Raw genomic sequence first — 25,892 nt, 5'->3', positions numbered from 1 at the left:
GTGGGGTTGGGGTGTTATTAAGAACTTAAAATGTTTTTGAGTGGGGGAGCTTGTTGGTCTTTCTCCACTTTGTGATCAATAATTGTATTCTTTCTTGTTGCCTTCTTTTGTTAATGAAATGGGCCAGAGTTTGTCAGTGAATTGCATGGTATTAGGCTTATTGGCTTATTTTATTTTAGAGGGAACCAAGAAAAAATAACAACTGGAGATTCCTTTGTTTTGGTGCTCACAGTTGTCATAGGTGCTAATCTTCGTTTGGGTTTTTTTGTTTTTGAATTTAATTTGATAAGAATTAATTGGATTGAAGAGTAGAAAAATCTATTCATCCACCGTCATAGATCATCTAATTGGATTGGAAAACGGTATCTCAGATCATGAATAATTGGGATAAAGAAATTCTCTTTTCTCAGTTGAAGGAAATTTTTCATTGTTTGAACTACCTGTTTTTAGTTAGTAAAATTGCGAGGAGACAAACGAGGAGTGATTAGGGTTGGGTAATGAATTTCCCTTCCAATCCTTACTACACAGAGAGAGAGAGAGATTACATTATTTTTCCCTTGTTGGTCATCTAGATTTAGGATTGTCATTGTTGGCAACTATGTGGAGATTTTGGAAGGGTCACGGTGATATTTGACTGAAGCGCAAGTGTTGTTGCAACTCTATGTTTCTTCAAGCCTTCTTTCCAAAGCCATTCGAATCACGACATTCTGAGTTCAAAAGAAGAATTTATTGCATTTCTGTATCATGACACCAAAAAAGAACAAAATTGAAGGTTTTGAGAAGTTTAGAGTAAGAAAAATGGTGGTGTATGATGTCTTGTATTCCGTTGCAGTTTAATTCAGGGAGTACTAGTGCAGCACCTAGATAGGCAGGACAGCGGTCCCGCTAGCCAGCTAATGGGCCGTGGAGGTTGCAAGGGGGGCAGGAGGCTCCCGCTCAAATTTTTTATTTGAGGGCAATTGTGTACTTTCCGGATTAGGGTTTTTTTGCTATATATTTGTAGCGAGGGTTTCTTTCTCTGTAATGCAAGCAATACTGAGAGGTGTGAGGACAAGCGCTGTAACTTTATTCTCCATTGATAGTGAAGCAGGATCTCATCTCACCGGGGACGTAGGCAACTTTGCTGAACCTCGTAAAATTCATGTGCATTGTTTGTTCTGTTTTTCCATTATCTTTTGCATCGTTTTAGGGTTGCTTTTATACAATAAATGAGTTCAATGACAATTATTTTCTGCAGATATATATGTTGAGCTAATTAGGTCCTCTTAATGAGAATGGTGCCGTTCTACCTAAAAAAAAAAAAAAAAAAGAATGGTGCCGCGAACCGCACTAAAAATTGAGTGAGTTTTTTTAGAAAGATACCCCTTTGTAAATTCTGGTAAGCTAGGTGTACTGATTTCGGTAACTATGCATACACAGTATCATCGGATGACCGGTTAATAAGCAGACACGTCGTTGGATTCTAAATCCGTGAACGATATTAATATGCCCGTTGGCCCGAGTTGGTTTGACTTAAAAGATTACTGCGCCTATATTTCTGTTGGTGCTGCACATTAGCATTTGTATAGTGGCGTTTCATAGAATCTTTTAGCTATAGTGTATGACTGTGTAGTGATTATTACCTTAAGATTCTATTTTGTTTTGGGGTTACTTCATAAAATAGAAGTTTTTGTTTACCTTAGAGAAGAGAGAATCTCTTAACCCATAAACGTTATGGCCCAAAATACCCTTCTCCCATCCAGTCAAAGGGTCTGGAAAGGATGGATGAAGAGATCTCTCTTCTAGGGGTGTCAACCGGTCGGGCCGGTTCGGTTTCGGTTGGACTTAATCGGGCTTGAAGACTTTCAAAGGCTACACCGTGTCCGCCCATTTAACTAATCGGGCTTAGTTATTGAGGGCATGGTACACTTTATATTCGGTCGGTCGGTCTCGGGCTATAATCGGGTCACTTTAATCGGGCTTTAGTCGGGCCTTAACTGGGCTACGGACATGTTTAATGTTAAACGGGTTTTAATCGGTTTTTAAACGGGCCCTCTTTAAAATGTGCTATTATATTCCGGCCCACTCATGCAAGCCCAAAAAAATGACAATAAATCAATAAATGATGCCAAATGTAACCATTATTTAAAATGTGAACATGTCTTTACTTTTTAGTTTTTATTCTTTAATTTGGGGGGTAAAATAGGTATTTTACAATCATTAAAGGGTCGGGCCAAGTCGGTGCATAATAGGCCGGTCTCGATCGGGCATTATTCGGTCGGTCTCGGTCGGGCGCCCGACGGTCCAAGTAGCAAAACCGAGACCGACCATTTATAAACGGACCGGGCTCAAGCCCGACACGTTTAATAAACGGTCCGGGCCGGGCCGGTCTATAAACGGTCGGTCCCGATCGATTTAGTCGGGTCGGGCCACTAATTGACACCCCTACTCTCTTCACTGAAGAAAAACTGGGTTCAAAAGCAAAAACTGAGCATTGATGCAGATTCTTCAAAACTTATAATTACCCAACCAAATATTGATAGGAAGAAGTGTTTCTCATCTTATTTCATGGTGAGATGATTAAAGATCAATTAGAGCTCTCCATTTAATATATCTAAGGGCAATACATTTATGTGGTGGACTTGAAGGCTGGAGACCCTCAACTTCTTGGAATGTTGATAGTATTAAGCTACAATGGGTTCCACCTAGTTTTAACTGTCAACTCATGTTGTAAATTTTCTGTTTTTTTTTTGTGTACTTCCAAGTTTTTGAGAAGGCCAGGAGGAGCTTGTTGGTCACTCTCCACTTTGTGATCAATAAATAAAACCTTCTTGTTGCCTTCTTTGTTTAGTGAAATGTGCCAGAGTTTGTCTGTGAATTGCATGGAATTAGGCTTATTTTATTTGTAAAGCGAAAAGTCTTAGGCCTGGCAAAAGTAACACCTGGAGATTCTAATCTTCATTTGGGGTTTTTGCTTTTGAACCCTATTTGATAACAATTAATTCGATTGAAGAGTCATTTAATAGGACTAGAAAGGGTATTTTGGATCTGAACAATATAGGAGTAAAGAAATTTTCCATCTCTTTTTCAAGTGAAGGAAAAATTTTCAATACTTTGAGAGATCTCTTTTTGGTAAGTAAAATTGCAAGAAAATCGAATGAGGAGTGATTAGGGTTGTGTAAGAAAATTTTCTTTCCTACCCATACTACAGCGAGTGAATAGTCTGATGTACAATTACCTTATTTTCCTTTGTTGGTCAATTAGATTTAAGATTTTCACTTTTCACAATTATGTGAAGATTTTGGAGGTGTTGCAGTGATTTTTGAGTGATGCACAAGTGTTGTGATAGTTCTAGAGAAGTCAGACAATGTGCCGGGAGTTCAAACAGATCAAAATTAGTTAAATAGCATTTGGAAATGTTACATAGGCATCCGGGTGTGGAAGATGACATTTGGCATCCTATTATGGCCTTACAAAATATTGGACAGAAGGTGGAAGTAGGAGGTGAAAGTTCCGTACAACAAAAATTATGCTTTCATTCAGAGGTTCAAGTAGTGGCACCGTATTCAGATTCAATTTTGATTTTTTTAAATGGCTGACCCAGTTGGATAAATCTACATCATCAAGTCTTCTTTCTAATGCCATTGGAATTGCAAAATTTCGAGTTCGGACAAAGAAGTTATTGCAATTCTCATATCATCCTGCCAAAGAAAAGCAAAATGGGGGAGTGAAAAGTTTAGAGCAAGTTAAACGAGCTCTCTAGCCCTTATTTTCTGCAGATATTTAAGTGTAGATTTGAAGTCCTCCTTCTCACAAGAATGGTGCTGCGAACTTCATTTAAAAATTCGTAAAGTGAGTGAATTGTTGCAAATGTACCCTTTCGGGAATTCTGGGAAGCTCGGTGTATTGATTTCTGTAACTATGCATGCGCAATATCATCAGATGACCAATTGATAAGAAGCCACGTCATTGGATTCTAAATCCGTGGACAATATTAATGTGCGCGTTGGCACGAGTTCTTTTGACGTAAAAGATTCATGCGCGAGGGTTTCTGTTGATGCAACGCATTAACTTTCAGACAATGGCGCTACATAGAATCATTAACTATAGTGTATGACGGTGTACCAACTATTATATTAAGATTCTAGTTAATTAGTGTAAAAGGCCCTGGGATTGATTTACTTTGACTTGAAAGATTCTTGCGCTCAGGTTTTTGTTAGTTCCGTGCATTAACCTTCATATAGTGGCCTTACAGAGAAACGTTTAACTATAGTGTATGACGGTGTACCGACTTTACATTAAGATTCTATTTAATTAGCGCATAAGGCCCTAGCGCTGATTTAATTTGACGTGAAAGATTCTTGTGCTCAGGTTAAAATTAGTTCCGTGCATTTTACAATCTTCTAACTATAGTGTATGACGGTGTACCAACATGCAATATTAAGATCCTATTTAATTAGCGCAAAAGGCCCTGGCGTGAGTTGACGTAAAAGATTCGTAAAATCGGGTTTCTGTTGGTGCAGTCCATTTACCTTCACATATTGGCTATTTATACAATCTCTTAGCTATAATGTATGACGGTCTACCGTCTGTTACTTTAAGATTCTATTTATCTAGTGCATAATGGCCCTGCAAGGATTAGTGATGATCTGACGATCATACACGTTTTAGCATACCGATCGGACGGCCTATATTTGAGCCGCCAAAGTCGTTACAGCGGGAAACGTCACATCTAAGCCTCGTTATGTACCGTATGTCACGAAAATTCTCAAAATTACAGAAATACCCTTATTGGGATTGTCCAACAAATTATAACTTTCTCAATTTAACTCCGATTTGAACGCAGTTTGGGGCTACGGTCTCCAAATTCGATAGAGAACATATCTGTGCAGAGAAAAACTAATAAAATTATACTGGAAGCACGATTTTGTTCAAAGAAGTTATATTGAAAATTTCTATTATTCTATCATTCTAGGGTTTATTTAACACTAAGAAACCTTGACCATGAATATAATGAGAGAATTTAATTTTATTTATTTAAAATTATAAACTTAACAAATTGGGGCTTGTCTAGGATTTAAGATTATAATCTTTACCTTTGTGATCTTCAAGGGTTGAAGCAATTGAGGGAGCTCTTAAATCGTTGTTGAGGCTAGAATTCACCATTGGGGTGGTTGCTTTTGTCAATTGTCATATAGGGATTAGAAAAAAAAGGGTTTTCAAATGTTGAAATTGCTTGCAACTTTTATGTGAAATGATAAGATTTACCTTCAATAGAAAAAAAAAGTATTATAGTTGGATAACAATCTCGTTGTAGCCAACCTTGGTTACAACTTACAAGAATTTTTTTTTTACTTCACCTTGGTGAAGAGATAATCTCTTCATCTATGTTGTTATTCATGTCCAAGATATCCATTTGCAATCCAATCGAAGGGTCTGACAAGGGTGGATGAAAACATTCTCCCTTCACCACATGCGAGAGAAATTGTGTTAAAAACAAAAACCCTATTTTGTCTTGGGCTAACTTTGCAAAATAGGGTTTTGTTCACCCTGAGGGGAAGAGAGAATCTCTTCACACATACTGTTTATGGTCCAAAATAAACTTCTCCCATCCAATCAAAAGGTCTTTTAAGGGTGGATGAAGAGATCAGTCTTCACCATGTGTGGAGAAAAAAAGCTAAAACCCTACTTGAAGCTTTACCTTAAAAATAAAATAAGATAGACAAACTCAAACCCATTTCATTAAACACAGATTACAACAAGAAGATCTTATTTATTGATCACAAAGTGATGAAAGACCAACAAGCTCCCTAGTTGAAAATCTTAGACAAAGTTCACGAGAAACAGCAAATTGACAAACATAAGTTTTAACAGTTACATATTAGGTGGAGCCCACTGTAACTCAATACCATAATTCCAAGCAGTTGGAGGATCTTCAGCATTCAAGTCCACCACACTTGTATATGCACTGCAACCTCCAACCCTAACTTTGATCCTATGTGAAGTCATGGATGCATCCTTCAAGAAGGTACAGCATAGAGTGTTGCGGCATCCTCTCCCTTCCTTAACCTGCTCCTCATACTCCCTACACGGACTATTAGAAGAACAGTTCAAAGGTGAAGAGAGAATACTCTGTGGGCAATTAAATAACATTACTGTGTTGCGTTTAGATATATTGAATGGAGAGCTCTCACTGATCATTAATCCTCCAGCCATAAGATCAGATGAGGAACACTTCTTCCTGTCTATCTCTGGTGGGCTAATTATAAACCTTGAAGCATCAGCATCAATGCTCAGTATCTTATAGTAAGAGTTCCCTTCAGATAAGAACTCTAAGGTGCCATTGTTGCAGTAGACTCTGTAGTTAGAATCTCCACAGTTGTCAGATGTGCTAAGAGGGTATGGAACCTCTATTTTGCCACATTTAGAGCAGTGGTCAAGGGAAGAGGAAAGAGCTAATGGAAGGAACATAGAAACTATGATCACCACCTTCATCATGGCTAAGCTTTGTTAAAGAAGCAATGGGAAGCTACAAAGAAAGATGGCTATTTATAGAAGTTCAAACTTCATACTAGTAACCAAGAAATGGACTACCATATGACTGACAGATCTACTAATCAAGTTGTGTAATACTTTAATTTTAGTGCTTCTCCACTTGTCCTAGTAATGTTAAGGCACTTATCATGGCCTTCATCTTTAAAAGATACCACCCTTGAATAAACTAGTCTCTAATCGTACATGCATAATTAACCACTGTCGTCCTATTGCTGTGACCATCATTAATAGACAAAAACTGAGCACTTTTGTAGCAGTACGGATGGTTAGGCTCCACAGTGGCTAGCTATCTTGTAATCTTGAGTATCAGTTACTGCTTAGGGTATGAAGTTTTGTATTCCATCACTTGCATGTGTGAGTTGATTTTGAAAGACTATTAAGAGGCCGTAGGGTTTGAAGGGCCTGAGGCCTTGATGATGAGTTGTTGTGACTCTATTCTCTATTGATAATGCATTATGTCTCCATTCTCTATAGATACAGAAAATCTTATTAAATTACTTATATTCTTTGCATTGTGTGGTTGTTTGTTTGCGATTTTCTTTTATTTCCTACATCGGTTTAGGTTTTTGTTTCAATAGCAACCCAAGTTTAAAGTGATTCCTAGTGAAGTATTGATCTTTCACATTTGTTTGAATAAAATAGGTATAAATACCAAAACCTAGTTTGGTTAGAAGTGAAGTGATGAAATGAAGTAACAGATTTTCAATGATTAATTAAGTTAATGAAATGAAAAATATGATGAAAGAAAGGAATGACTTTCTCTATACCCATGGTGAAGAGGGAATCTCTTCATTTAAAGAATCTAACCCTTTGAATTCGTACGGAAAAGGATAATTTCGACCATATACAATAAAGGATGGGAGTCTAATGATGGCACAATAATCTAACTACATGGTCACATAAGTAATGAAGAAGAGATTTCTCAACTCTAAGAAGAAGAAAAACTTAATTAGTACACAAAAAAACTTTCAAATGCATTATTTTGGTTGGAAATAGAGTCGACGTAGATATTAAAACATGTGAGACCCATAACATAGAGAAGATAAACTCATAAGATGTGAAAAATATTTGATGATATTTTAGTTTGAAAATGAAGTGAATTTTGTCAATATATTTTAGTATATTTTGAGGTAATTAAACAATCATTCTTGATAATAATTAGAATTTTTTTTTTTTAAATTACTTCAGTTCTAATTAAACGGAGCCTAAATTCTTGAGTGGCATCATATAAAGTTTATGCAGAGAAAACAGGAAAAAAAAGAAGAAGAAGAAGAAGAAGAAGAAAAACCTATTAACATGTGATTATGTGATATAGATAATGTTAAAAGATCACTAATATTGAGTGCCAGTTCAAACTTGCAATTAATACAAAAAAGGCCGTATTAAGAACCCTGTTGCTAGTGGAGTTAGGCACAATATTATAAATATATACTACTATGGGTATGTGCTTTTTTGGAAATGGACAAGCATATTTGTTGAGGTGGTGTTCACTGTCGGATCACACATGAATCAATGGATGCTTTGACTTATTATCAAATGCTTGTTTAGTCCAACATGTGTGATATATAATTAAAATTTAAGAGATTCATATGTTGCTTAGTGTGGGATGAAATCTTTCATGTCAAGTCAATAGGATCAGGGGAGTGAGTGTCATATGATTTGTCTATAGGAGAGATTCACATATCATAGAAGACAGAGTATATGAGGGAAGATAGAAAGTGTGAGAGTGCATGATATCAAGGGTTTAAAAAACTCAAAATTATGATCTAGATTGATCTTGATTAATTCGATCAGGATTGATGAGGAATGAATAAAAATCAACTCAAATATGTCTTAACCCTAGTTTTTGAAAGTGGGTCGGCCAAGTCAGATCGGACAGAAGTAGAGAGTTTAGCAAGAAAATGATAAAATATGATATATTTTTTCATAAAAAATAAAAACAAATTATTATTGTCATAAAGATTTGTTATTTTTTCAAATTTCATAAGGTTCTATTATTTCGATCTCTTGGATAAAAAACAAATTCATAATTATTCATTCAAATGTCTCTTTTTGTATTGACACATAGTGTGCATGCCCATGCATGTATGCCAGTAACATACTCTACATTTTCCCAACTATAAGAAAAAGGAAAAAGGGTTTTGCTTGGGAGTATGGGGACTACGCATAGACACAGATGGGGGCGAAATGATCGCCTCACTTCCCATGAAAATTGGAAATGCGCAACCTATTAATGCTTTCACGTGCGCTCTCATTGATCCCAGCATTGGTGCAACTGCTACGATTCTGTAGAGAGAAATCTTCCCCCTAATAAAAACAAGCTAGAAGCAATATTCTAGTTTAAAATATGGGAAAAATAACCGTACATGCTTGTGTGGTTTGATGCGTAGACACAGACTAGTACAAAAAGACCATGCTTCTCCCTTCATGCACTGAAGATGCTTCTGCCCAACCTCCCATTGACCTACACTTTAGTGCAGTTGCTGCGCAAGCGGACTAGGTTCTCTTACCCTGAGAATATTTAAGTACTTCTTTGTCCGAGAAGGGGAATCCCATTCCCTTTTTAAGTGGATTTTCTCAAAGGAATAAAATATAAGATTGATACTTGTTAAATAAGAGAAGGAAAATTTTTAATTAGTTAAGGCATTTAAGATTCCAGGTACCATTTGTCATTATTATTATTGTTATTATGAGTGGAAAATAAGAATAAAGAATTATGTTCATTGATTAGCTTTCTAGTGTTTTATATCTTCTTTTGCCTAGTGTGTCATCATTGAACCAGATTATAGGGTTTCTATATTTGCTCATAATCTTAGGTATTCTGTTGAATCGTATCTTTTCCTTGTTTGATGGAGGATGTTTCAGCAATGGAAGTAATTTTTTGTTTACCTAATTCATACTTTTTTTAAATCAAGATGATAATATTAAATTAATACAATGATTAACATAATCCAACACTAACCACCTGTCGCCAAACTACAAGTCGAAGAAGGGCTTTGGATGGGAAAGAAAAAAAAAAAAAGGTAGATCCTCACTTCCGTGGATAGGTTCATTGAGCCATGGGGAAGGAGAAGACTCAACTTCTAAGTATCCTATTCCTACCCAAATTTCCTAGGCTGATCTAGAAAAACGTAGGAAAAGAAAGAACTCTTTCTGATCGGATTTTGTTTATAATGGAGAAATTTTTTTCACCAATGGTATTAATGGGGTGAAGTAATAATTACTTTGAAGTGTGTTGACGCCGAGGAAGTTAAGAAAATCATGAGAGATGTACACGAGGGAGCGTGTGGTCCTCACATGAACAGCCATATTTCTTAAATTGCATATCTATACCAGGGTTCAAGTTTCGATCGATATTTGTGGAGTTGATCATCCCTCTCGAAAACAAAGATTTGAAGTGGTCCATAATTTAGTGAGTACTCGGTACAACTCACCTATGATCTGAGAAATATTTCAAAACTTCAACTAAGTACTTCTAAGGCTTCGTTTGATATTGTTTTTGTTCCAGAAACTTCATTTCGTGTCAGAAAGAGAAATTTTAGTTTCTGCGTCAAAACGTTATTTTTAAACGATTTAAGGTTGTTTGGTGAATCTGTTTCTAAAACAGTTTCAGAACAAAAAAACGATAGTTCTACTGTTTGGTAATGCTTGTTTCAGAATCGTTTTTTTTTTTTTTTTTCTTTTCTTTTCTTTTAAGTCAATAATTACAGAAAAAACATTAAAATACTATAAGCATACAAATCCTTTGGGACAATAAAGTATTACATACCAACTAAAAAAAAAAAAACATGATTCCAAAAAGATGAATAAAATACTGAATTAATAATGCCTTGTCCTAATTAATTATTACATTATTTCCCAAATTTTCACTTTTTGTCCAAGTCTAAAAATTTAAATGTATGGAGGATGTCTTTTCACCTTATTTGTTTTGTCCTCTAATCCTTTAAGTGTCCCTTCCAGATATCTTTTCATGTACTCGTTCGAAGTGGACGGTGGTGTGGATGATGTTGATGTTGAGATTTCTGAACATAATGTATGTTGTATGGTAGAGATATGTGTTTCATCTTTCAATCACACAAATATACCACATCCACGATTATCAACCTATATCAAATAATAGATGTGATTAGGGTCGTTGAAATTTAACATCGAATTAAAAAGAATCTAAAATTATCTATAGGTATAGATCAATCGTAGAAATAAATTATCCCAGTTGAATTTGGACAACATAGAAAATACTGTCCATTGTTTGGACCTTTCGTCGCAGTTCGTACTTTGCATTGACCTTTACCACTACCACATCTACATAGATGTAGTTGGTCCACTCACATGAAAAAATTGCATGAATCTTGACGCTTGAAAAATTCTCTTCTAATATTTTTACTTGACTTGGTTGTATATTTACCACAATTCTTCCCGTAAATTTCACAATTTGTTGTTATTAGTGAGGGCATAGAAAAAGTCATCTGTAACAGTAATTTAAATATCAACAAAATTAATATAACATCCAAATATATGACATTCATAATAATATATCAACTTGTATCATATACATAAATGTAACATAAAACAAGTACTACATCATTTGAAACATCAATTTAGGTTTTCAGCTTTGTCAAAATAGTTATCGATTTTAATTTTCAACTAGCTCTGGCATCCTTTGCTGTCTAGCCATTGCATTTGTAATTCTTAGCCTAGTGGCATTCATCTCTTTTGTCCTATTTCGTTGACTAGATTGTGTTGTAGAATGATCAACGAAAAATTCAAGTCATCTTTTGTAACTTTTAAATCATCACTCATTCTCACGAAATCAACATCAGCAATATGCTCTTCTCGAATATAGTTGTGTAGCCCACAACATGCCAGTACGATTGATGCCTGAGCTTTCACTGGGAATTGATGCATTAGCCTTAAAATTTGAAATTTGTTTTTCAATACCCCAAATGTACGTTCAATGACATTCCGAAGTGATGAATGTCTATAATTGAACAACTCTTTTGTTGTTCTTAGGAATCTTTTACGCCTTTTATAGTCCGATAGATGGTATCTCTCACCCCTAAATGGTGTCAAATATCCAGATTGGCTAACACCTAGAATCAACAACATAACACTTTCCTACAGACAAAAAATATTATATGTTATTATGTATACACTCAAATGAAAATCTAACATACTAGTATAAAGTTAATACCTGGAGGTGGATGTGAAAAACTCAATCGAGGATCACTTCTTGTATGTTCAAGTACTCGATAATCATTTGTACTATCTTCCCATTCCGCATACACATATGTGAATCGCATGTCAAACGAACATGCACACATCACATTTTGAGTTGTGATCCCCTTCCGAATCCTATATCGAGTTTGATCCTCTCTTGGAACTACTGCATGGATGTGAGTACCATTTACGGCGCCAATACAGTGCTATGAAATATATATGACAATTAAATGGTCATTACATATAACAAAATTAAATATTCATATATTTAATTACAAACATGCATCATATTAACAGATTTACCTTGAAAAAATGGTAGTATTTCGGGTTCTGTGCAATCTTTGTTGGTATCATACTGACGTTTGGCGGTCTGATTTTCTCCTTAGTCAGGTGTTGCATTGCAATCAAGACAACATTGAATGTTCGACTAACTGTTTCTCCAGAGTGGTTGAAATGATTTTGGATGTCCCTATTACTTGAACCCTTCCCAACAGTCCATAGGAACATTCCAAGCTGTTCATTCACTCGGATGTTGGTCGTGTCTTTCAACCAACCCCTATGTCTAACATAATCACATAGGTTGAGGAAGACATGACGTTCCATCCTAAACTCTTCATAGCATCTATTGGCATACTCATTCAATACCTCATGCATTATGATAGCACCTAGAAATACACTATCTCTACATGGTTCCCGAAAATATACAGTCTCACTCAGTAATTCCATTCCCATGTGAATGATTATATCTTCTTCATCACTAGAAGTTTCACATAATGCATTTGACATAACTGCAATAAATTGACAACTACTTCTCAATTTCAAAAAAAAAAAAAAAAACTGTAAAACATAACAATCTGACATATCGTCTCAACCCAAAACACATGTTCAACATTACATACATCAATCAAAAAAACTTCATAAATGAAACATAAATAGCCATCATCGAAAGTATTGTCCTAAATCCAAAAGTATCAAAAGTAGTATTCAAACACAACCATCAAAATTAGTCTCAATAGTAAAATCAAACAAACTACTCTAAAGCATCTAAAAGCCAAGTCCTCTTAACAGGCTCTGCACAGAAAAATTCCCTCCAACTAGGATCAGCACACATACGACTGGTGGCTTTCAAGTACGTCTCCCTTGACATATCCGGTATAAAGGATAATACCGCCTCACATGCAATCACACTGAAATCTCGAAGACGAGATGCACCTTCCCCACCACGAACAGGAGATGTAACGGAAGTACTGGATGCTTTCTCAATTTTAATGGATAAATACTTATCATACAAGTGCTTCATGTGGCTACTCCCTTATTGGCGCTCTTTTTTCTTCTTCCCGTGGGTGTCCTATCAAGATTTTGCTTTGTAGTGGTCTGATTTGGAGTAGGAGTATCCTCATGGAAGGGGTTAGTCATGCCCAAATGCACCGAGGTACTAGGAGATTCAAAGACTTGCTCAATATTAACACTATTATCAGCTTCGATGTAATCCAAATCTTGAGCACTGTCAACCCCTAAGTTTCCTTTAGCATAGGCATCCCCAAATATCATGCTCAAATCTGGCCAGTTGTTTAGTCCATACTTCTTGTATTTCAGCCAACCTGAATTTGCCTGCATAAGCAGTTATTGTATCACTAGTATAAAATACTATTTATTACAATCTAATTTTGAAACAATTCAATTAGCTAGTGAGATCTATAGTACCTGTATTGCCCTATCCCATACGGACTCATCATCAAATGTGACTGATTTTTTCATTGAGTTCCACCCAAATCCAGTTGTGTCAAGCAGTCTCTTGAATTGTTGGTACTCGTATTTCAACTTGTTCATCTTGTTGCGTAATAGTTCTCTCCCAACTATATGTTTTAAAGCCATCTGAAATTGCTTTGTAATGGCCTCTCATCCAATTTTGTTAAATGAATTACCAGATTTGTGATCATTTTTTACAGCTTCTTTCATTGCCTCAATGAAAACATTGGTCTCAAGTTCTAACCACTTAACAGCATGGATATTACTTCCAAACATAATAACAACATTATAGGAAAATCCCAAAGTTAGCATACTAGATTATTATATAGTCTGAATCTGAACACATAACTTACAATGGGACATCTTCAAGTGGCAGGGAGAGAAAAAAAAAAAAAAACCATGACCAAGAGAAAAAAAAAAACCCATTGTACAAGTTATTTTTCTAGTTTAGTATAACCAGTAGAATATCATATCCAAACAAAAATAATAACAGCAAGAAAGACTTGATTTCAGGTTTAAATCCTTAGATGCAATCCTATTTATAATAGGACTGTTTGAATACTTGTTAGAATATGAAATTGAAGATAAATGGTTCTTTGAAGATTTGATCAGTTCCATATTAACAATTGGCCATCCAACAGTAAAAATGATCATCAGTTCCATATATTACTGAACACACATCATTTCCTAAAAAGAAATGCTCACTCTCTTGCACCCTCATCCACAATAGCAAATCATCAAGCACAAAAACTTCCAACTAGCTCAATATACTCGCTCTCTCCTTCCCCAGCTCAAACACTCACTCTCTTGCACCCTCATCCACTTCTGCCCTTTATCAGGAAATCTCTCATGGCTCATGAACCCAACCACCCCATGATCTGTTACACTAAAGGAGACTCAATCTCAATTCAAAAATCCAATCTCAGAATCTAAAAAAAAAAGAAGACTTGCAGACCCAATCTCAGAATAAAAAATCAGACCATGGAGAGGAAATTACAGACTTGCAAAGAAAATATGGATATGAATTCTAATATGCAGCCTCTCTGGTGGCTACCTTTGCTCCTTCCTTTGTTGGAATTTGTATATGCTTCATGGCGGTGGTGAAACTACTGATGGTACCGAACCAAAAAATAGAATAGAGAAGAGAGGTGACTCATTTTTGAAGAGAAATGGTTGGAAAAGATGAAGCAAACGATTTTGCTTCCAGAAACCCTAGATTTAACATTTGTTGACGAAATCCCAGTTTCCAAACCTGCTAAATGGGGAATAAAAAACCACAAAAGGGTTTACATACCTCAACGCAGATGCCTGACAAAGAAGACCTACACTTCCCTCGGCTCGTCCTCAGTTGCTCAAGTTAAAGAAGAAAACCTCAAGGGCTTGCAGCGATGGCAGTCCTTTCACTCATTTTGGAACATCGGAAGATGAGTAGTGCCATGAGATCTTGATGACTGGCCTTTGGTGGTGGAGGTTATTGAAGAGAGGAGTATGCTCAGAGTGAAAGGGAAGGAGGAAGATGGCCTTCGGTGGTTAGTACCCTAGTTTTCCGCAGCAAGTCTTCAGTGGGTAAAGAAGAAAGATGGGTTAGAGGGATTTTTATCGGAACTTTCACAATTGTTGGAACAGAGGAGAAGAAGAGAGAAGCGAACAGAGGAGAAGAAGAGAGAAGAAGAGAGGAGAAGAAACAAGTACGCGAACAGAGGAGAAGAAGAGAGAAGAGTTTACCTGCAGATGCTCCTCTCGCTCCAGCTATCGGGTACGATAGTTCCAAATTAGGGATTTTGAAACAAAACGTCATAGTCGGAACTCTCTTTTGGAGTTTCGACTTTTGACTCATTTTCCTTTCTTTTTTTTTTCATAAAAATTGAAACACAACCCCGGCGTACCAAATAGTTTTTTGCATTTTTTTGTTCCAATAAAATGAAAAAACGATAGAAACGTTTTTTAAGAATGATACCAAACGGCTCCTTAGTAACGTAAGAACCCACGACTTGTTTAATTATTGGGAAAGATAATTATTCTAACTTGTTTACGTAATCAGGCTTGGCAGATTTTTAAATTACCCAGTCTTCGAGATTTTAAAGAATCTCACTATTTTTTTACCCTCTTTGGATTTGCACAAATTATGTTGGTGTCCAAATTGTCTGCAATGAGCGTCCCAACCATTGGATGTTCACTGCACTTCACCACCTCACCACCTTACCACCTCACCACCTCACCACCTCATCGCAAACGATTTTGATGGATAATTTTGTTATACAGTTACTTGTCTACTATAAGGTATATAAAGAAGAACAAAAAAACTAATATTATAATAATTACAATATGATTTATTAGTTTAAAGCATTTCTATAACCACAAATCACATATTACCAGAGTGGAAGACAAACAAAAACAAAAACAAAACAAAGTAAGTATGCGCAAATACCTTTCCTTGTTTATGAGTCAGACTAATTAAGATGATGGATTAAGTAGTAATGGCTGGCCATCTAAAGGAGTTGTAGTGCTAGTCTCCATAGTCCAATGAGATGTGGTTGAAACTTAAGTAGTAGTATCCCATAGGCCTATTGGTTGAGTTATAATGCATTCCTCGTCATGTTTATATTCTTGATCATTGACATATAAATTCTCTGATTGAGAATCTCTCAATCTCTCAAGCTTCATTGCAACTTCTTTCATTGTGGGTCTTTTCCTGCCATTCATGTTCAAGCATCTTTTTGCAAGAACAGCAACTGCCTCAAGATCCTCTTTTACACCATCCTTTACAAATTCATCATCAAGGATCTCAAAGAGCTTGTTCTCCTCCATTGAACAAATGAAATAAGAAACTAGACTTTTCTCTTCCAGTGATCTACTTGAAGAAAAAGGCTTTTGCCCTGTTAATAGCTCTACAAGCACCACTTCAAAGCTATAGACATCACTTTTATCTGTGAATTGGCTTGATTGGAAGTACTCCGGATCTAAATACCCAAATGTCCCTTGAACTAAGGTAATTAAGTGAGTTTTTTCAATTGGCACTGACCTTGAAATCCCAAAGTCTGACACTTTTGCTCTATATCTATCATCTAAGAGAATGTTAGTAGACTTGATATCTCTATGATAGATAGGCATAGAAGCTGCTGAGTGCAAGTAGGCTAGTGCTTCCGTGATTTCTGTAGCAATTCTCAAGCGACTATCCCACGTAAAGGGGAACTCTCCATTGTTATCATGGATGTGACTACAAAGGGTTCCATTGGGGATGAACTCATAAACTAGTAGAGGAACTTCTGTCTCCAAACAACATCCAAACAATTTAACAACATTTCTGTGATTAATTTGTGAAAGAAGGATGACCTCATTAATGAACTGTTCAATTAGGCCTTCATCTTGAACCCCTATGGATTTTTTAACTGCAACAATTTTTCCATCTGATAACATACCTTTATAGACAGTACCTTGTCCTCCTTGACCAAGAATTCTATTCTCATTGTAGTTGTCAGTAGCCTTTTGCAATTCTTCTTCACTGAAAATTTTGGTTTTCTCGATATTTTCATTTTCTGAAGAAACTTCTTGTTGTAGTAAGAAACCACCATTCCTTTGGAAGAAGATCTGTTTTAAGTTTGTTCTTCCTTCTTTTCTTCATCACTTTATGCAACCATGTGGAACCATAGGGTATACATGAGAGTCCCAACCGACCAAGGATAGAAGCTGTAAGATCAAACGTTAGAGAAATTAAGAAATTAAATATATAAATATATCAGGGGAAATTAAATAGATCCACTAGATAAGAAAATTAATTACAATGTAAGTTTAAAGTTTATTTTACATCCACTAGTTTTGATTTAAAAAAAAAACAATTACTTAATCTCCAAAGTTATTTATTTCTCATGGGTTTTAAGAAAAAGAAAAAAAAACAAATTTAACTTCCTAAATACCCCAATTCTTCATCTTCTCTCTCCATATTTTTTTATTCAATTCCTTCATTTTTAATCACATGTGTGGGACTCACCACCACCACCACCTCCTCCTCCTCCATCTTCAAAGAAAGCCGAACTATTCCCTGCTTCTGAAACCTACGACTCAAGCTCACCTGCAACACCCCCTCCCTCTCCCACTCTCACTCTCCCCTACCCTACAAACCTGCCCATTGTGCTCTTATCAACCCCATCCCATTCCTTCATTCCACGTATTGGCATGTATCATTTTTGTTTCTTTATCAACTGAATATTTATTTATTTATGAAGAGCACAATCAAATAGTCAAAGGAGTTTAATCTGGGATCATTTCATTAGGATTATGGTGACTTTAGATTATTTATAATTCATAATATGGATGAAAAGCTACCCATTTGGCCAACCATTTAAATCTTCCCTCGTCCACATTCTCTCCTCCTCCTCCTTCCGCTAAGCAGGCCCTCTGATGAGCTCTATGAAGGTCATACTTGGGACAAGACCAAGACTATGCATGTCATTCCTCACCACTTTGTCTATAGACATTTTAGGCCTACCCCTAGCTCTTATAGCTCCTTCAATCTGAATTACTCAGATCTTCTTTGAACATGGTCATACCACCTCAAACGAGTTTCGTGGAGCTTTTCATTGAATGGGGCAGTTCCCAAAACAACCCTAATATGTTCATTCCTTACTTTATCCTTTCTAGTTTTTCCACACATCCATCATAATTAACATTCATTATCTCACTACACATAGCTTTTCTATATGATACTTCTTAACAGCCCAACATTCTGCCCGGTATATCATAGCTAGATGCACAACTGTCCTACAAAATTTTATTTTAAGCTTTGAAGGGATATGCTGGTCACATAACACTACGGATGCACCTCTCTACTTCATACATCCCACTTTAATTCTTTATGAAACATAATCCTCTCTGTCACATTCTTTTTTATATGATTGATCCTAGATATCCAAAATAGTCACTTCGTGGAATCTTTCTCTCCTCAATTGTCACTAATTCATTATCCATTATAGAATGACTAAAGTTATACTTCATTTACTCTATCTTCAATCTACTGATCTTAAAACCTCTTGTTTCAAAAGTTGATATCCATAGCTCCAACTTAGCATTAATCTTTGCTGTAGTCTCATCCATTAAAACAATGTTATCAACGAAGAGTATACACCAGGGGACCTCATCTAGGATGTTCTTGGTTAACGCATCCATGATAAGTGTAAACAAATAGGGGTTTAAGACTGATCATTGATGTAACCCAATTGTAATTGGGAATTCCTTGCTTTGACCTTAAACAGATCTCACACTAGTCACCACGCTTTTATAAATGTCCTTAATTATATCCACATATGTACTCAACACCTCTCTCTTTACTAGGACATGCAAGATTAAATATCTAGGAACTCTGTCGTATGCTTTTTCTTGGTCAAGAAAATCATGTAGGGATCTTTCTTGTGGGCTTTATAACTTTCAATCAGTCTCCTCAGTAGGTAGATAGCCTCTATTGTGGATCTACTTGGCATAAATCCAAATTGGTTCTCTAAAATCTTAGTTTCTCTTCTTAGGAGGGCCTTTAATGATCTTTTCCCATAGTTTCATAGTGTGACTCATTAGTTTTATGCTTCTATAGTTATTGTAGCTCTGAATATCATCAAGCGAATACTTGCTATTATCGTTTCCAAAGCCAAGATAATCACCCCAAACCACCCATCTTCCCTAATCCCTTATAGCCAACCCCTATCTACGACCCCCCAACCCCCCTCATGCCCACTACTATGCCCAATCCCTCCAGTCTAACCCCTAACCACCCAACCTCCACGCCACCCATTCCTCCCTCCCTCCCACCCCTCCACTTCTCACACAGGCTATCTCCAATATTTATGCTAATCTTCTTTCTATCTCTCATCAGGCTCACCAAACCGCCACCTACCCACTAAACCCACATACTTCTCTCAAGCAACTAAGGATCCCCTTTGATGCTTTGCCATGGCTGATGAATTCAATGTTTTACTATGTAATAGTACTTGGTCTCTTGTGCCTTACAATGACTCCATATATGCATGGATGGCTGCAGGTAGGTCTATTGAATCATCGACTATCATGAGACCTTTAGTCTTGTCATTAAAGCCAGAACCATTCAGACTATCCTTTCTCTAGTAATCTCCAAAGGCTGGGGTGTTCACCAACTCGATATTCAAAATGTCTTTTCTTCATTGCATTCTTACTGAAGAAGTCTATATGGCTCAACCTCAAGGTTTTGAATACAATCAACACCCTCATCATGTGTGCCGTCTCCATAAATCCATGCATGGCTTGAACCATGCCCTTAGGGTTTGGTTCCACAAACTTTCATAGTTCCTTCTTTGCTTAGGTTTTCAGTCATCCCAAATCGACGCTTCCCTCTTCAGTAATATGCTTAATGAGATTACAACTTATGTAGTTGTCTATGTTGATTATATGTTGGTCACAGGAAATTAGCTCTCTTATGTCAGCTCTCTTCTCCAACAATTGGCCATTGAGTTCTCTATTGAATATCTTTGCTAGCTCAGTTTCTTCCTCGGTGTTGAGAGTCTCTGTCACTCTGATGGGGTGTTACTATTTCACACCCTCTTCCTTAGGGGGTGCTTTCTTCTTAGATCCTACTATGCACCGCTCTATTGTTGGTTCTTTGGAGTACATCACCCTTACATGGGCAGATGTTGTGTACTTAGTGAACCATGCATGTAAATTTATGCATAGTCCATTAGAAAATCATTGGTTCCTGGTTAAACGAATTCTACTTATCTCAATCCCACTAGAGATCATGGGTTGTTTATCTCCAAATCCAGCTACCTCCAATTGCAGTCATTCTCTGAAGTGAGGATCGCGATTCCACTGGTTGGTATGCCATTGATATGGGCCCTATCACATATCATGGCCTCGAAGGAGCAGAAAATTATTGCTTTCTCCACTGAATCTCAATACAAGCTGTTGCAGATGCTTGTGTTGAACTTACATGGCTACACTCTTTGTTTAGTGAGCTTAGCTTCACAATACCGGCATCACCTAAGGATGTGAAGTTGAAACCGAAATCGAACCAAGCCGTTTAGTAAATGATTCGGTTTTAGTTTTAATTTTCAGACCGATTAATTAAACGGTTTTGTGTGGTTTTAACCTTTAACCCGCAATTTCAAACCGAATTGACACCATCAAAATTGAACTGTTTACACCATTAAAATTGATTCGTTTAAATCATATATGAATTGCTAAAATAATGAGTTTCATGTAAACAAAACAAGATGAGTTTAATTTAAGGAAGAAGAAAGGACCATAGAGGCTGTCCAACAGCCTATACAATATTTTACTTCTATTATCTAGTTATGTAGTTAAAACCTTGTCCCTTCAATGCCTTATTGCTCATTGAATTTGAAACAAGATTGAAGTTTTAATCAACAGAGGGAAATTTCAGTAGGCATGCGAATAAACCAGTAAACCGGTTGCTAACTGTTTAGAAACCGTATGGATTGAATTGCGATCAAAACTGTGTAAAACTACAAAATCAGAACCGTTTATTAAACGATTCTGGTTTTCGAAAGTGTAACTATTTAGTAAACAGTTCCATTTTGGTTTCAGCCAACCAAACCGAAACAAATACACCGAAACCAAATCGATTAACACCCGTAGCGTCACCCATTCTCTATTATGACAATATTGGTGCCACCTAGCTCTCCCCAACCTAGTCTTTCATGCTCGCACAAACCATGTTGAGATCGAATTTCATTTTGTTTGTGACAAGTTTGCTTCCAAGGATCTTTAAGTTCAGTTCATCTCCACCTAGAATCAAATTGCCAACATTTTTACCAAAGCTCTAAGCACGACCTGATTACATTTCTATAAGATAAGCTGTGGATTTGAGCTCTCAAATCCCCACCTCGAGGGGGTGTATCAGTAAGAGTTTCAGATACACTCTGCTTCAAACTCTCCATCGCCACCTATGCTGGCCTGTCTTCTTCTATCTTATAAGAGTCCCATTGGTTATCAATCTCTCCTTCCTATTAAGACTTCTACCTCACTAGAGTTCTATATGATATGAAACCCTATCCTCTCATACAGTTTGTATTGCTATCTACAATTACCACATGTGATGATAGATTCCTAATGTAAATCCTATTGTTAGATCTTCTTGGCAGATAGAGTTTTCATCAATGTGGATTTCTATTATAATATATATAGGTCTCATTATTACACAAATCTACTTAAGGAATATAGTCACAAATCCATTTTTGATATACCATTCAATATGGCACAAACCGAATGCAAACTGGACAAGAACAGAACATGAGAAACCGGTTTATAACCGAATTTAAAACCAAATAAAAATCGAAACTGAAATTGAAACCAAACGGCCAAGCTAGTTCTGTTTTGTTTGGAAAACTAGAGAGATTCTATTTGGTTTCGGTTTCTACATGTCATATCTGTAACCGAATCCAATTGCAGCACGAGCTTCGGAATGCCAAGGTATTATGCAGAATAGTAACAGTTACTAATAGGGGATGGGGTGGGGTTTGGTGAGAGCATGGTGGGGTAGGGTTACAGGGGAGGGGAGAGTGAGAGCGGGAGAGGGAGGGGAGTGGTGGGGTTGCAGCAGCAGCAGGAGTATGGTGTGGCCTTCTCCGGAGAAAGAAGGAGGAGGAGGAGGAGGTGGTGGTCGGCGGTGGTGTCCCACACATGTGATTAAATGAAGGAATTGAATCAAAATTTGAAAAAAAAAAAAAACATGGAGAGAGAGAAGATGAAGTGTTGGGGTATTTTAAGAAGTATAATTTTTTTTTTCTTGTAACCCATAAGCAATAATTAATTTTGGGGGATTAAGTAAATCTTTTCAACATAAAAATTAGTGGATGTTAAACATGGGAAAAAGAATCGTAAAAGGCAATGTGGCCCCTGTGCCACGACACATGAGAGGATGAATTGCCCCTTGCCCACATGAAAGGCTGAAATCCCACTATTGTTGATGTTTCCACATACATTTCCATTGATCCCTACACTGGTGCAAAAACCATGCTACGTTTTACAGAATCCACTCCCTTTAAACATATAGGGAAAAATACACGGAGACACTAGCAAACACTACATAGTATTCTTCGAATTTATATATATGATAAGAGGCTAAGCCCCTTAACCTTCATGCTTATAAAGGTTTGAACAAAATTGTACCCTTACAAGAAACTAGGAAGAAGTAAAGTGAGAAAATGGGTAAACAGATAACTCATTTCCTGTGTCTTCTATAAAAGATATAGAAATGTATGTGATATGAGTATTACCTATGGTGATCAACTTTATCATATTAGACTTCTTAAGGGGGATGCAGCCAGGCCCATAGTACTTCGCATCTCCTTGAAAACCAAGTGGACAGGAGCAACGGTAACTCCCGGGCAAATTGGTACAAATGGCGTTCCAACTGCAATTATTTTGCCAATGACTATACTCCTCGCATTCATTTATGTCTGCAACACAAATTAACAAAAAATTAAGGTTTAGACTTTGGTTGTAAATGTTGTTTCAGTAGCCATTTTCAGTTGCGTCACAAATGAAATTTTTTGATAGATGTCTCATTATGTTACCTAACACTTTGATTTAACTCTATGGGGAAGATTTATGTATTATAGTAGTACATACTTGCAAACATATATGTAAATATTGAGATATGCTCTTAAAAAATTAAATTTTATTGACAAAGAATTACCAATCAAGTGTTCAGTGTAAAATATAGAAGGGGGATGTACTATCACCCCTTACACTTTGCCTATATTTACTAAAACTCTCTTACGTTTTATTTTTTTTCTAATACTCCCATACTTTTAGACTTTTACACCTTTTTCTCCCCTGCTCTTTTTAAATACCTAGATTACCCCTCCTTATCACTTGTAACCTATTAAATTTTTTTCAAATTGAATTGTTCAAAAATTGATTGAAAATGAAAATCAATACTTTAGGGTCCCATTCCTCCATTAGAGGGTGGCGAGTTCTCATAAATTTAAATCTATATTCACCGTGGAAGGATTAAGTGGTCTGTATCAGTAATGGTTGAAAAAAATATAGATCAAATACTTTCATCAAATTTTTTTAATGTCTAAAACCATGTGTCGCAATTTTAACGAAGAATATAACATTAAATCCAATATCAATCCAAATTAGTATCTATTGAGACTGATACCAATCTAATACCGATAAAAAAAAAATAGATTACTAAACTCATGATAATGGATGAGACAAAAGAATAATATTAATAAACAATAACCTTGATGATGGATGAGACCAAAAAAAAAAACCTAATAAATAAATAATATATTTAAGTGACTCAATACTAATGCATTTAGAAAAAAAAAATCAAAAAAGATAAAATAGAAAAATAATGATACTGGTGCCAAGGAGGAGTTTGAGTTTTTAAGCCCACAAAGCAATATTTAAACCAATTAATAATAAAAGGATAAAGCCAATTGGTTGTTTTCTTTGAGTAATAAAAACATGTTCTGAACCAAACAAATTTGAAAATGTTTTTTATAGAATACAAGTGAAAATGAGGGGTAATCTTCGTATTTAAAAAGAGAAGGGGAGAAAGAGATGTAAAATCTCAAAAACAGGGGAGTATTAGAAAAATAGTAAAAGGTAAGGGAATTTTCATCAATATTGGCCAAGTGCAGGGTAGTGATGGTAAATTTCTCTTAATTAATTATAACCAAGCGTTAGGAGATAATCAAAAGGTCTGCAAAACAAAGGAATTAAAAAATGTTACGGATAAAGGATATGTGTGTGTGTGTGTGTGTGTGTGTGTGTGTGTGAGAGAGAGAGAGAGAGAGAGAGAGAGAGAGAGAGAGAGAGAGAGAGAGAGAGAGAGAGAGAGAGAGAGAGAGAGAGAGAGGGGTTTACCTTGGCATCCGTTTGGGAGGTAAGCGTTCCCTTGGTAGCCTTTGGAACAAGTGCAACTGTAACCAAGATCATTCTTGGAGTAATCGCAATTGGTGTTATCGCCGCATGCATTACTAGGTTGGTTCTGACATAAATGGTTCCATGTTGTCCACTCTACTGCCCAGTCGAGCACAACTGGGAGTGGTTCTGTTAAAGTGTTGTTGAAATTTCTGAAGAGGTAGGATAGTGAGAAGTTTAATGATTTCTTGTCAACAAAGGAAAGCATAGCCACAGGGATTGAAAGACATAACGTCTCTGTGTTGTTTCTTGCTATTGATGTTTATGTCAAAATCCTTGTACCCCTTTGGAATTGAGGTTTGGCAACAGCCGATAGAGCAAGACCCATTAGTCACAACATTTTCCAGGTTACAAGCTAAGGTACACCCACTAGTGAAGTTCACACCTACTGAGTCACTGATGGATGCTACAGTGTCACAACCCACAGCTGTGAATGCGTTTTCTGTGTGGGAGAAGGTGAAACGGAGGCCAGTCATATTAAGGTTCTGTTTGCTTGCAAGGGAAATTTATAGGGAAGGGAAGTGAAATTTTCATATTGGAAATAGGGATGTTTATAATCATTACCCCATGTGATTTAATGTGATTATATAAACTACTTGATTTTTTTAACCATATTTGGTAATGATACATTTTACATGTAATTTTTATTTTACATATTATAGCAAAGGATTTTGGATGTAAAATAAAGTGAGATTTTATAACCAAATATGAAATGATTTGAAATAATGATATAGTGACATGGGGTAATGATTACATATATTTTTTTTTAAGTATGAAAATTTCACTTCACTTCCCTTTAATTCCCCTTACAACCAAACATAGCCTGAGGGGAAAGTTGTAAACATAACTCAAAAGGCCATCACCATAGCAATCTTGTGCTAAATATGATTTGATTTGTAGTTGCCCTAGTTATGAAATTTCTAGAACTATCTGATCCCCCAAGAATAATTTTGGCGTGGAGTTGTTGAAATAAGAGCCATTGTAGTAATAAGAGTCATTGCAGAATAGTTGAAACCCTGGTCTGTAACAGTTTGCATCTCCAAACTTGAATGGGTACGGAACTGTTACATCTCCATTTATCTCGACAACCTGGCTTCACCACTGGAAAATTCAAAGAGGCTATTGTTGCAACTGGCTATAACAGGAGGAGGAGGAGGAGCTGAAGCACCACAAAAGGACCCATGATCGATCAAGGTTTTATTCTTCTTTTTTTTTTCTTTGGGTAGAAATGATCAAGCTTCCCTATTGTAGTATATATGTAATTTGATGTCTTTTTATAACTTCGGTCGGATAAAATTTTGCCGCTGCCCGAGTTGCAACGTGTCAAAACAAACGCCATGCACTACAACAGTATTTGAATGTTCCAAATCCTTTCCTGAAAGAAATCAAATGGCGACTGGGTTCACGCCTTAATATGAAGAAGACTTGCAGCCTACTGGTCTTTCGGAATCTTTCCTATCCCTTCCAAATCACAT

The 25,892-nt window shown here is 36.4% G+C and overlaps 1 protein-coding gene and 1 pseudogene across 1 annotated transcript; both read right to left on the bottom strand.

The window, feature by feature from the left end:
• Window positions 1–5,695: 5,695 nt before the first annotated feature.
• LOC122088184 (wall-associated receptor kinase-like 20) lies at window positions 5,696–6,496 on the bottom strand. The gene has a single exon (XM_042657366.1). The coding sequence runs from the start codon at window positions 6,475–6,477 to the stop codon at window positions 5,854–5,856; it is 624 nt and encodes a 207-aa protein (XP_042513300.1). The 5' UTR covers window positions 6,478–6,496; the 3' UTR covers window positions 5,696–5,853.
• Window positions 6,497–16,041: 9,545 nt separating this feature from the next.
• Window positions 16,042–25,892, bottom strand: part of LOC122089575 — a 10,330-nt pseudogene continuing 479 nt past the window's right edge.

This window comes from Macadamia integrifolia, chromosome 9 (assembly GCF_013358625.1).
Source record: "Macadamia integrifolia cultivar HAES 741 chromosome 9, SCU_Mint_v3, whole genome shotgun sequence".
NCBI classification, from domain to species: Eukaryota; Viridiplantae; Streptophyta; class Magnoliopsida; order Proteales; family Proteaceae; genus Macadamia; species Macadamia integrifolia.
The sequence above is the reverse complement of the archived record's forward strand: the minus strand, read 5'-3'. Positions and strand labels throughout refer to the sequence as shown.